Below are 13,499 nucleotides of genomic sequence, written 5' to 3' on the forward strand. Positions count from 1 at the left end.
TTAGTTACCACCTCCGACCTAAAGAGTTGCACACGAGAGACTGATGGATGTGAGATGTTTGCGGCAAGAGTCAGCCTTCCCTTCAATGTTTCGCTTCTTCTTGATGTTGCCAGGTTCCAGCTTGGCTCCCACGACATGATCTGCTATTTACCGACTTGCGTCGTGACTAAAGTAAAAAGAAAATCAATAAGCTGTCTGTCCCGCGTCTGAAGATGATGATATTTGCCTTCTGGCTCACCCACCTCCTCCACACCACCGGCTCCGGGAGACTCGCTGCCGGCTCCTATTACATCCTCATCATCCTTCTTGGTATGTGGTAAGGAAAGCCGCAGGATTGCCTGTTTTCCTCTGATTCACGGTGCGTTCTCATCCTCCCCAGATTTTGTATCTAGCATATTATTGGAGACAGTTGGAATCACTGCAAAAGGCTAGAATTTGGAATTTGGCAAGCTAAGCCTCTAGTCTTCCAACGTGACTTTGAGCAAGGCATCTTATACTTCGAGGCATCTCAAACAGGAAGGAGTTGAATTGAAATATTTTCACTTTGCCTCGAGCTAACTAGTTTTGTGATTCTATGATCAAAGATATTTCAGGAAGATGTGCCAAAGATTTTTCAAGAAGGAACAGGTGTTTTACATAACCTTGAAACGTTGTAAGAATGAGATAGGCCTGGTTCATTGCCACTGCTTCTGTCACAGGCCATCTATTTGATCACATCTAGATTATGAATGAACATGAGTGCATTTAGTCAGCTAATTGTACGGTATTGAATGAGGGTGATGTGGAATCAAACATGGGGTGACTCACATCACAAGTGAGTGGCCCTAGTTAACCCTCAGTTTCTTTATCTGTAAATTTAGGATATTACCTGCCTCACAAAGTTTCCATAAAGATAACATGAGACAATAGGTATAAAGTACTTAGCATGGTGCCTAAGTATATGAGCTGTTTAAAATACCTTGCAGAACTCTGTTGGTTTTGAATATAATCACGATTGCAAGGGCAGTAATTATGCGAATAACAAGTAACATTCATGTTTACAAGATTACCAAGAATGTTTCTTGCCTCCCTTTGACTAATCAGCTCTCATAAGCAGGACTATGAAAACTATTGAGTTGTAAACCCCCAACCTTTCTAAACACACAATTAAAAAATAGACACATAATATTTAAAGCTATCAATACAGTAAAAGCATTGTGCAGGATGGGGGGATTACATCTAAAATGTCTGTATCTTTATGGAAACGTGCTATACAGCCCCAGGAATCATGGACAACACTGTAGAAGCCTCTACCATGGGCCCTTCACATTTACAATACCCCTTTGAAGTAGCTATTAATACCACCCTCATTTCAATGAAGATAGTCTGTGCTAACTTTTAAAATTATGCTAAGTTTTTTTTTTTTTTTTTTTTTGACAGAGTCTTGCTCTGTCATCCAGGCTGAAGTACAGTGGTTCAATTTCAGCTCACTGCAACCTCCGCCTCCCAGGATCAAGTGGTTCTCTTGCCTCAACCTCTCAAGTAGCTGGGATGACAGGCACATGCCACCATGCCTGGCTAATTTTTCTTTTCTTTTTTTTTTTTTTTTTTTGTAGAGATGGTGTTTCAACATGTTGTACAGGCTGGTCTCAAACTCCTGACCTCAGGTGACCTGCCCACCTCGGCCTCCCAAAGTGCTGGGATTACAGGCGTGAGCCACCACGTGTGGCCAAAAGCTAAATCTTATGAAGTCCACTTAATCAATTTTTTCTTTCTTTTGTGGTTCTTGCTTTTTAGGGCCTATTGAGGAAAATTGGGATTCCTTAATGATCATGGAGATTTTCTCCTATTATTGCTTAATATTGTATGGTTGCAGTTTAGTTATATGACCTATTTGAGTAAATTTTTTTATATAGTGTAAGGCTCTAGGTTATTTTTTTGTCCAAATGGATAACCAGTTGTTCCAGCTTCATTTCTTGAAAAGGTTATTCTTTCACATGTTGAATTACCCTGACACTTTTGCTATAAATCAATTGAATACACACACACACACACACACACACACAATTCCTCTGATCTTACTGTTCTATTCCTTTTATTTCTATATCTATTTTCAATGGAAATATGATATTGTCATATCTACTCTACATTTATAGTAATATTGAAATCAGGTGTTATGTTTATCCAACTTGCTCTTTTCAAAATTATTTTGAATATTTTAAATGATTTACAATGAAAAATATTAATATCAGATTGTATCTATTTTTAGAACTACCACTCAGATTTTGACATGGTTTGTATTGAACACATAGATACATTTGGACAGAACTGACATTTTAATAGGATTAAGTCTTCAGGCCATAACTATGGCATACATCTCCAAATGTTAAAAGACATTTCTTGTAGAAATATTAGTTTTAGTTGTCAGTAATTTTTGGTCTTCTGGCCATGCAATATTTTACCCTGTTTGCTCTGTTTATATCTAAGTGGTTCATGTTTTGATATGATTATAAATATTATTGCTTTTGTAATTTTATTTTCAATTGTTTATTGCTAGCATATGGGAATATAATTAATTCAAGAGTATGAAACTTGTATCATATGACCTTGCTACATTCACTTCTTAGTCTACTAGATTTTTAAAAACCTTACTGACATATAATCTGTAAATTAAGACAGCTATATTTCTTCCTTTCTAGTCTTTATGCCTTTAATTTAATCTTTTGCCATCATGAAACTGGCTAGGACCTCCAGTACCATATTGAATAGAATTCCTGAGAATATATAACCTTGTATTATTCCCATCTTAACCAGATGATGTTTATTCTTTCATCTGTAAGTATGATTTTAGCTGTGGTTTTTCACAAATGTCCTTTATCAGATTGAGGAAGTGCTTTTCTATTCCTTGTTTGTTCCGTTTTTTTGTAATGAATATACGTTGGCTTTTGTCAAATCCTTTTTCAGCATATATTGAGATAATCACATGGGTTTTCTTTTCATTTTGTTAACATGATGAATAAAATTGATTGTTGCTCAGGAGTTAAATCAATCTTCATTCTTGAAATAAATATCCATCAGCTATAATATACTATAATTTTTCCACAGTTTGGATTTGATTTTCTAATACTATCATGAAGATTATTTTTGTCTATATTCATGAGGGAAATGGTTGGTAATTTTTATTCCTTATAATGTATTTATCTGGTTTGCTATCAGGATAAATGTGGTCTCAGAAAATGTGTTTGGAAATGTTTGTTTCTCCTCCATGTTCTGAAAGCATTAGTGTCCAATTCATATTATATTCATATTATTTTCCCCTTAATATGGTTGGTAGAATTGACCAGTAAAGCCATCTTCATCTATAGATTTTTTTTTTAAGTAATCCAGTATTTAATTAAGATCTGTGCATTTCTTTGGACATAATACTATTGCACATTAAGACTACAGTATAGTGAAAATATAACTTTTTTTATTTCAATAGGTTTTTGGAGAACAGCTGGTTTTTGGTTACATGAATAAGTTCTTTAGTGATGTTTACTGAGATTTTGATGCACCTATCACCCGAGCAGTGTACACTGTACCTACCCAGTGTGTAGACTTTTATCTCTCACCCTTCTCCCACCCTTTCCCCCAGGCCCCAAAATACATTGTATCAATCTTATGCCTTTGCCTCCTCATGGCTTAGCTTGCACTTACCAGTGAGAACAGATGATGTTTGGTTTTCCATTCTTGAGTTACTTCACTTAGAATAATGGTTTTCAATTTGATCCAGGTTATTGCAATTGCCATTATTTTGTTCCTTTTTATGACTAAGTAGTATTCCATGGTGTGTGTGTGTGTGTGTGTGTGTGTATATATATACACTATATATATACACACACACTATACACATATATATACTATACACTATATATATAGTGTATATATATACACTATATATATACTATACACTATATATATATATTATATATATATATATATAGTGTATATTTTCTTATCCACTCATTGAAGGGCATTTAGGCTGGCTCCATATTATTGCAATCGCAAACTGTGCTGCTATAAACATTCATGTGCAATTATTTTTTTCATGCAATGACTTCTTTTCCTCTGGGTAGATATCTAGGAGTGGGATTGCTAGATCAAATGACAGATTTACTTTTAGTTGTTTAAGGAATCTCCACACAGTTTTCCATAGTGGTTGTACTAGTTTACATTCCCACAAACAGTGTAAAAGTGTTCCTTTTTCACCACATCTATGCCAACATCTATTTTTTTTTGGGGGGGGGGGATTATGGCCATTCTTAAAGGAGTGAGGTGGTGTTGCATTGTGGTGTTGATTTGCATTTCCCTGATATTTGTTGATGCTGAGCATTTTTTTCATGTTTGTTAGCTATTTGTGTATCTTCTTTTGAAAATTGTCTATTCATGTCTTTAGCACACTTTTTGATGGGGGTTGTTTGGTTTTTTCAAGTTCCTTGTAGGTTATGGATATTAGTCCTTTGTTAGATGTATAGATTGCAAAGATTTTCTCCCACTCTGTGGGTTGTCTGTTTACTCTGCTGATTATTTCTTTTGCTGTGCAAAAGCTTTTTAGTTTAATTAAGTCCCATTTGTTTATCTTCGGTTTTTGTTTTTTGTTTTTTGTTTTTGTTTTTTGCATTTGCTTTTGGGTTCTTGATCATGAAGTCTTTGGCTAAGCCCATGTCTAGAAGGGTTTTTCTGATATTGTCTTCTAGAATTTTTATAGTTTCTGGTCTTAGATTTAAGTCTTTGATCCAGCTTGAGTTGATTTTTGTTTAAGGTGAGAGATGAGGATCCAGTTTCATTCCTCTACATGTGACTTGCCAATTATCCTCGTACCATTTGTTGAATAGAGTGTCCTTCTCACACTTTATGTTTTTGTTTGCTTTGTTGAAGATCAGTTGGCTGTAAGTATTTGGCTTTATTTCTGGGTTCTTTGTTCTGTTCCACTGATCTATATGCCTGTTTCTATACCAGTACCATGCTATTTTAGTGACTATAGCCTTATTGTATAGTTTGAAGTTGGGTATTATAATGCCTTCAGATTTATTCTTTTTTGCTTAGTCTTGCTTTGGCTATGTGGGCTCTTTTTTGGTTTCATGTGAATTTTAGGATTGTTTTTTCTAGTTCTGTGAAGAATGATGGTGGTGTTTTGACAGGCATTTGATTGAATTTGTAGATTGCTTTTGGCAGTACAGTCATTTTCACAATATTCATTCTACCCATTCATGAGCATGGGATGTGTTTCCACTTGTTTGTGTCATCTATGATTTTTTTCAGCAGTGTTTTGTAGTTTTCCTTGCAAAGGTCTTTCACCTCTTTGGTTAGGTATTATTTTATTATTTTATTATTTATTTTTTTCTGCTATTTTAAAAAGGGTTGAGTTCTTGATTTGATTCTCAGCTTGGTTACTGTTGATGTATAGCAGGGCTACTGATTTGTGTACATTAATTTGTATCCTGAAACTTTGCTGAATTCATTACCAGTGGGAGCTTTCTGGATGAGACTTTAGGGTTTTCTAGGTATACAATCATGTCATTAGCAAACATGAATAGTTTGACTTCCTCTTTACTGATCTGGATGCTGTTTATTTCTTTCTCTTGTCTGATTGTTCTGGCTAGGTATTCCAGTAGTCCGTTGAATAGGAGTGGTGAGAGTGTCCATCCTTGTTTTGTTCCAGTTCTCAGAACAAATGCTTTCAATTTTTCCCTGTTCAGTATAATGTTGACTATCAGCTTGTCATAGATGGCTTTTCTTAAGGTATGTCCCTTCTATGCCGATTTTGCTGAGTGTTTAATTATAAAGTGATGCTGGATTTCATCAGATGATTTTTCTGCATCTATTGAGATGATCATTGATTTTTGTTTTTAATTATCTTTATGTGGTTTGTCACATTTATTGACTGGTATATGTTAAACCATCTCTACATCCCTGGTATGAAACCCACTTGATCATGGCGAATTACCTTTTCGATATGCTGTTGGATTCAATTAGTTAGTATTTTGTTGAGGCTTTTTGTATCTATATTCATCAGTGATATTAGTCTGTAGATTTCTTTTTTGTTATGTCCTTTCCTGATTTTGGTATTAGGATCATACTGCCTCCAGAAAATGATTTAGAGGGGATTCCCTCTTTCTCTATTTTTTAGTATAGTGTCAGTAGGATTGACACCAATTCTTTGAATGTCTGATAGAATTCAGCTGTGAATCCATTCGGCCCTGAACTTTTATTTGTTGTAACTTTTTAATTACCATTTCAATCTTGCTGCTTGTTATTGTTCTGTTCAGAGTCTCTATTTCTTCCTGGTTTAGTCTAGGAAGGTTGTATATTTTCAGGAATTTATTCGTCTCCTCTAGGTTTTCTAATTTATGCATGTAAAGATGTTCATAGTAGCCTTGAAACTTATATTGTATTTATGTGGTAGTATCTCCTGTTTTGTTTCTAGCTGAACTTATTTGGATTTTCTCTCTTCTTTTCTTGATTAATCTCTCCCGTGATCTATCAATTTTATTTCTCTTTTCAAAGAACCAACTTTTTGTTTCATTTATCTTTTTATTGTTTTTGTTTGTTTCAATTTTATTTAGTTCTGCTCTGATCTTGGTTATTTCTTTTCTTCTGCTGGATTTAGGTTTGGTTTTTCTCTTGTTTCTCTAGCTCCTTGAGGTGTGACCTTAGATTGTCTATTTGTGCTCTTTCAGACTTTTTGAGGTAGGTATTTAATGCTATGAAGCTTCCTCTTAGCACCACCTTTGCTGTATCCCAGAGGTTTTGATAGTTTGTCACTATTATCATTCAGTTCAAATAATTATTTAATTTCCATCTTGATTTCATTGTTGACCGAATGATATAGTTCAGGAATGAGTTATTTAATTTCCATATATTTGCATGATTTTGAGGGTTTCTTTTGGAGTTGATTTCCAATTTTATTCCACTATGGTCTGAGAGAGTACTTGCTATAAACTTAATTTTCTTAAATTTGTAAGACTTGTTTTGTGGCTTATCATATGATCTGTCTTGGAGAATATTCCATGTGATGATGAATAGAGTGTATATTCTGCAGTTTTTGTGTAGAATATTCTGTAAATATTGGTTAAGTCCATCCGTTCTAGGGTATAGTTTAAGTCCATTGTTTGTTGGTTGGCTTTTTGTCTTGATGACCTGTCTAGTGCTGTCAGTGGAGTATTGAAGTTCCCCACTATTATTGTGTTGCTGTCTATCTCATTTCTTAGGTCTAGTAGTAATTGTTTTATAAATTGGGGAGCTTCATTGTTAGGTGCATATATATTTAGAATTGTCATATTTTCCCATTGGACTAGTCCTTTTATCATTATATACTGTCCCTGATTTTTTGTTTTTTTTTTTTTTAATTGCTGTTTTAAAGTTTGTTTTGTCTGATGAAGCTACTCTTTCTTGTTTTTGGTGTTCATTTGCATGGAATATCTTTTTTCATCATACTATATGTTGCCTAAATACCTTTTTTTTTTCATTATGTTGTTTTATAGGTCCTGTGAGATTTATGCTTTAAGGAGATTTAATTTTGGTGTATTTCAAGGATTTCTTTCAAGATTTAGAGCTCCTTGTAGCAGTTCTTGTAGTGCTGGGTTGGTAGTGGTGAATTCTCTCAGCATTTGTTTGCCTGAAAAAGATTGTATCTTTCCTTCATTTATGCAGCTTCACTGGACACGGAATTCTTGGCTGATAATTGTTTTGTTTAAGGAGGCTAAAAATGGGACACCAATCCCATTTAGTCTGTAGAGTTTCAGGTGAGAAATCTGCTGTCACTCTGAAAGGTTTTCCTTTATAGGTTACCTGATGCTTTTGCCTCACCGTCCTTAAGATTCTTTCCGTCATTTTGATTTTAGATAACCTGATGACTATGTGCCTAGGTGATAAACTTTGTGCAATGAATTTCCCAGGTGTTCTTTAAGCTTCTTGTATTTGGATAGCTCTATATAGCTATCTAGCAAGGTCAGGGAAGTTTTCTTCGATTATTCCCTCAAATATATTTTCCAAACTTTTAGATTTCTTTTCTCCTTTGGGACCACCTATTATTCTTAGGTTTGGTTTACGTCTTCTAGGACCCTTGAATTTGCTTAGAGATTTTGAAATTAGTGTATAAATGTCTACTAAAAAGACAGCTGGGATTCTGAAAGAGATTGCATTGAATTTTTAAATCAACTTGTAAAGTATTTACATCCTAAAAATATCAAGTCTCCTGGTCAATAAACATGAAATGTCTTTCATGTACTTAGTTTTCATGTACCTTAATTTTTATCAGTGTTTGTAGATTTAGAGTATAATTTTTTGCTTTTTATGTTATATGTATTACTCTTTATTCTTTTTCACGTTATTATAAATGTAGTTGCTTTCTTAATTTCAATTTTGGATTATTCATTGCAAGTGTATAGAAAAACAATTGATTTCTTTATATTGACCTTGTAATCCTCTAACCTTACTGAACTTGTTTACTAGCTCTAATAATTTTTAGTGTATTCCTTAGGATTTTCTATATACAAGATGATATTATCTGCAAATTGAGATAGTTGTTGTTTCCTGATCTGATGCTACTTATTTACATATGCTACCTAATTTATCTGTATAGAACCCACAGTACAAAGTTGAATAGAGAGAAGACCCGGATAGTTCCTCCTAGCCACGCCGCGCCGGCTGTGGGCTCTCAGCATCGTTTCCTTTTCCTCCGCTGGAGCAGCGATGGCGGCGGTGAAAACCTTGAACCCCAAGGCCGAGGTGGCCCGAGCGCAGGCGGCCCTGGCGGTCAACATCAGCGCGGCGCGGGGTCTACAGGACGTGCTAAGGACCAACCTGGGGCCCAAGGGCACCATGAAGATGCTCGTTTCTGGCGCTGGAGACATCAAACTTACTAAAGACGGCAATGTACTGCTTCACGAAATGCAAATTCAACATCCAACAGCTTCTTTAACAGCAAAGGTAGCAACAGCCCAGGATGATATAACTGGTGATGGTACAACTTCCAATGTCCTAATCATTGGAGAACTACTGAAACAGGCGGATCTCTACATTTCTGAAGGCCTTCATCCCAGAATAATCACTGAAGGATTTGAAGCTGCAAAAGAAAAGGCCCTTCAGTTTTTGGAAGAAGTCAAAGTAAGCAGAGAGATGGACAGGGAAACACTTATAGATGTGGCCAGAACATCTCTTCGTACTAAAGTTCATGCTGAACTTGCAGATGTCTTAACAGAGGCTGTAGTGGACTCCATTTTGGCCATTAAAAAACAAGATGAACCTATTGATCTCTTCATGATTGAGATCATGGAGATGAAACATAAATCTGAAACTGATACAAGCTTAATCAGAGGGCTTGTTTTGGACCACGGAGCACGGCATCCTGATATGGAGAAAAGGGTGGAGGATGCATATGTCCTCACTTGTAACGTATCATTAGAGTATGAAAAAACAGAAGTGAGTTCTGGCTTTTTTTACAAAAGTGCAGAAGAGAGAGAAAAACTCGTAAAAGCTGAAAGAAAATTCATTGAAGATAAAGTTAAAAAAATAATAGAACTGAAAAGGAAAGTCTGTGGTGATTCAGATAAAGGATTTGTTGTTATTAATCAAAAGGGAATTGACCCCTTTTCCTTAGATGCTCTTTCAAAAGAAGGCGTAGTTGCTCTGCGCAGAGCTAAAAGGAGAAATTATGGAGAGGCTGACTCTTGCTTGTGGTGGGGTAGCCCTGAATTCTTTTGACGACCTAAGTCCTGACTGCTTGGGACATGCAGGACTTGTGTATGAGTATACATTGGGAGAAGAGAAGTTCACCTTTATTGAGAAATGTAACAACCCTCGTTCTGTCACATTATTGATCAAAGGACCAAATAAGCACACACTCACTCAGATCAAAGATGCAGTGAGGGATGGCTTGAGGGCTGTCAAAAATGCTATTGATGATGGCTGTGTGGTTCCAGGTGCTGGTGCCGTGGAAGTGGCAATGGCAGAAGCCCTGATTAAATATAAGCCCAGTGTAAAGGGCAGGGCACAGCTTGGAGTCCAAGCATTTGCTGATTGCATTGCTCATTATTCCCAAGGTTCTTGCTCAGAACTCTGGTTTTGACCTTCAGGAAACATTAGTTAAAATTCAAGCAGAACATTCAGAATCAGGTCAGCTTGTGGGTGTGGACCTGAACACAGGTGAGCCAATGGTAGCAGCAGAAGTAGGTGTATGGGATAACTATTGTGTAAAGAAACAGCTTCTTCACTCCTGCACTGTGATTGCCACCAACATTCTCTTGGTTGATGAGATCATGCGAGCTGGAATGTCTTCTCTGAAAGGTTAAGTTGAAGCTTCCTCTGTATCTGAGTCTTGAAGACTCTGCAAAGTGATCCTGAGAGAATACAGCTGTGGAATTTTTGTCCAGGCTTCAAATGATTTCCAAAGGAATTTTCCCATATGACAAAAGGAGAGAACGCTGGCATCTGTTGAAATTTGGAAGTTCTGAAATTACAGTATTTTTAAAAATTGCACTGAAGCGTATACACATAAAGCAGCTCTTTTACCCAGTAAACAGGATGTTTTGCTTTAGCAGCAGTGACATAAAATTCCATGTTAGATAAGCATATGTTACTTGTTATTAAATATTCCTTGAAAAGCAAATTTTAATGGCTTAATTTTATGTAGACGTATGTTAAATTATCCAACAGTACCCTATTGTTAAGCATTTGGTTTTAAAATTTTTATGCTAATATAAACAAGTAATTTAAAATTTTGAAAGCATCCTTGTTAGTGTAAATTTCTGAGTAAATGCATTGGGTCAGTTGGACTTTGAATGCTTTTGAAATGGCTTTGCTAAAATGTTCCCCCCCCTCCACAAAGTTAAGTTGTAGGAAATGGGAAGAGGAGTAAGCTAGAGGCGAGGGAGTTGAGAGAGCTGCAAGTGTAAAGGGGCAAAAAAACAGGCAGAGGTAAAAAGATGATGCAAGGCATGGTGACTGAGGGCTACGGTTATTGGGTGAAATTTGAGATTTGTAGGCCGACTGTGTTTTCAAGCTTCTGAACTTTTGCTTATGCAAAATATCCCAAAGCCTCTAATGTCATATTTTTCTCACCCACATTACTGCGTTCCACGAGATTATATAGTTGGTCTATCTCAGCAGCCCTTGAAGGTGAAGTTGTGTGTTACTAAGCTGTGTTTTGGGGGGTCAGCAGTGGCCTGAAGTGAGTTAGTTGTGCAATAAATGTTAAGTTGAAACCACCTTTCTGGTCTTGCAATGGTATGACGCACAAAAGCAATCTTAAGGGGAATGTAAACTGTCCAAAAGTTCAAAAAAGTAGTGAGAGGGCCTCTGGAACGGAAGGGACCCTTAAACGTGGTTTTCCTTAATTCGCTGGGCTGCCCTGAAGGTGGTGTGGTGAGTCCTCCGCCTGGCTCTGTAAGTTCCCCCTGCTGAACTGTAGGGTGCGGGGCGGATGGTGGAGCAGCCTGCGCATGTGTGTAGGGCGCCACTGCCGCTGCGGCGCATGAGGGCGCATGCGCAGTGGGCCGTGCGTGTGCACGGCGCAGCGCACCAGTCCTGATTCCGGCATGGGTGGGTTACCCCTGCTGTCCCTGCTGTTGCTCCTGGTCGGCGCATGGCTCAAGCTAGGTCAGTGAACCGGCTGTCCATCCCGGGGGCGCTGGGAAGGAGATGGGGCGCTACGCCCTGGCGAGAGAGAGCCCGAGGCCCCTCTGCCCGCCTTCGGGATGCGGCTGCAGCAGTCGGCTGGGGAGGTCGCTGTTGGCGCCCGTGGCGTCTCACTGCCTTGTACTTTCAACTTCGTGCGCTGGAATCGTTCAAACCTAAAAAAGGGGAAGAGAGGCCGGGCGCGGTGGCTCAAGCCTGTAATCCCAGCACTTTGGAAGGCCGAGGCGGGCGGATCACGAGGTCAGGAGTTCAAGAGCAGCCTGGGCAATATGGTGAAACCCCGTGTCTACTAAAAATACAAAAAATATTAGCTGGGCATGGTGGTGGGCACCTGTAGTCCCAGCTACTCAGGAGGCTGAGGCAGGAGAATGGTGTGAACCCAGGAGGTGGAGCTTGCAGTGAGCCGAGACGACACCACTACCCTCCAGCCTGGGCGACAGAGCGAGACTCCATCTCAAAAAAAAAAAAAAAAAAAGAAATGTGACTGCATGAAATATCAATACCTTCTTAGTTCAGTGTTTAACATACTATACACCCATGTGAAAATCAATAACCGTAATTTTGTGTGTATTTGAACAGCTTAATCAGAGGGCTTGTTTTGGACCACGGAGCACGGCATCCTGATATGAAGAAAAGGGTGGAGGATGCATATGTCCTCACTTGTAACGTATCATTAGAGTATGAAAAAACGTAAGTTTATAGCCCCTTAACAGTGAAATCGAGGAACTTCGTATTTTAGGGGAGTTATTTTTTGTGAAACTTTGTTTCCCACTGGAAACAAAGGACAATAATGCTCAAATTGGTTTGGGGGAGTTACAGGAAATAGTCTCTGAAGATGTATAAGGGACAGGATTGGAGCTCAGTGAACTGTTAAATCTTAGAACTAAACCAGTGTCAGAAGCTACTTTCAAAAAAAAAAAAGAAGTTACTTTCTTAATGTTTCCCTGCTTTCTGTAACCTTTTTTTCCTTAATAGAGAAGTGAGTTCTGGCTTTTTTTACAAAAGTGCAGAAGAGAGAGAAAAACTCGTAAAAGCTGAAAGAAAATTCATTGAAGATAAAGTTAAAAAAATAATAGAACTGAAAAGGAAAGTCTGTGGTGATTCAGATAAAGGATTTGTTGTTATTAATCAAAAGGTGAGAATGAAAACCCAATGTATAAATAGTATGTATCATCCTTTTTGCTTTTAAGGTGAAAGATGTTGAAATTAATTTTTATTTTTGTTATAGGGAATTGACCCCTTTTCCTTAGATGCTCTTTCAAAAGAAGGCATAGTTGCTCTGCGCAGAGCTAAAAGGAGAAATATGGAGAGGTATCTGAGTAATTTGACTTTTACTCATTTTGCAAGTGAATTGGGATTATTTTTCCTTACAAGTTATTTTAGGGTTTTTCAACTGTACAATGAATTGTCATTAACTATATTCACATTGTGCACCCCGTCAGCACTGTCCATCTCTAGGACTTTTTTCATAATCACAAACTGAAACTGTGTATACCCATTAAATAGTTACTCCCCATTTCTCCCTCCCCCTTGCCCCTTGTAAACATTATTTTACTTTTTGTCTCTGATTCAGTATACTTTTTCCCAAAGAGCTCACCACAATAAGAAGCTTTTTAAAATTTTTTTTTTATTTTATTGTTATTTTTTGAAACAGTCTTGCCCTGTTGTGCAGTGGTTCATTGCAGCTTCCACTTCCTGGGTTCATAGGATTCTCCGCCTCCCGAGTAGCTGGGATTACAGGTGTCTGCCACCATGCCCACTGAATTGTTTTGTGTTTTTTTAGTAGAGATGGGATTTTGCCGTGTTAGCTAGGCTGTTCTCAAACTCCTGGCCTCAAGTGATCC

At 37.6% G+C, this 13,499-nt stretch overlaps 2 protein-coding genes across 2 annotated transcripts; both read left to right on the forward strand.

Moving 5' to 3' along the window:
- Positions 1-8,632: 8,632 nt before the first annotated feature.
- LOC105501817 (T-complex protein 1 subunit zeta-like) lies at positions 8,633-11,224 on the forward strand. The gene is given in 3 exon segments (XM_011927916.1): positions 8,633-9,672; positions 9,674-10,039; positions 10,041-11,224. Coding segments are annotated over 3 exon segments (1,596 nt in total). The 5' UTR covers positions 8,633-8,712; the 3' UTR covers positions 10,311-11,224.
- LOC105501816 (T-complex protein 1 subunit zeta-like) lies at positions 8,686-13,270 on the forward strand. Its single transcript, XM_011927915.1, has 4 exons — positions 8,686-9,338; positions 12,246-12,345; positions 12,631-12,790; positions 12,884-13,270. Exons 2-4 carry the CDS (start codon positions 12,281-12,283, stop codon positions 13,136-13,138), a joined length of 480 nt encoding a protein of 159 aa, XP_011783305.1. The 5' UTR covers positions 8,686-9,338; positions 12,246-12,280; the 3' UTR covers positions 13,139-13,270.
- The last annotated feature ends 229 nt before the right edge of the window (positions 13,271-13,499 follow it).

This window comes from Colobus angolensis, unplaced genomic scaffold (assembly GCF_000951035.1).
Source record: "Colobus angolensis palliatus isolate OR3802 unplaced genomic scaffold, Cang.pa_1.0 Scaffold75, whole genome shotgun sequence".
In the NCBI taxonomy this organism is placed as follows: domain Eukaryota; kingdom Metazoa; phylum Chordata; class Mammalia; order Primates; family Cercopithecidae; genus Colobus; species Colobus angolensis.

Bases quoted from the DNA above. Each gene is read 5' to 3' on its own strand.
- LOC105501816 (XM_011927915.1), top strand. From the start codon at position 12,281: ATGAAGAAAAGGGTGGAGGATGCATATGTCCTCACTTGTAACGTATCA. The intron at 12,346-12,630 runs GTAAGTTTATAG...TTTCCTTAATAG, and splicing joins TCATTAGAGTATGAAAAAAC to AGAAGTGAGTTCTGGCTTTT. The intron at 12,791-12,883 runs GTGAGAATGAAA...TTTTTGTTATAG, and splicing joins TTGTTGTTATTAATCAAAAG to GGAATTGACCCCTTTTCCTT.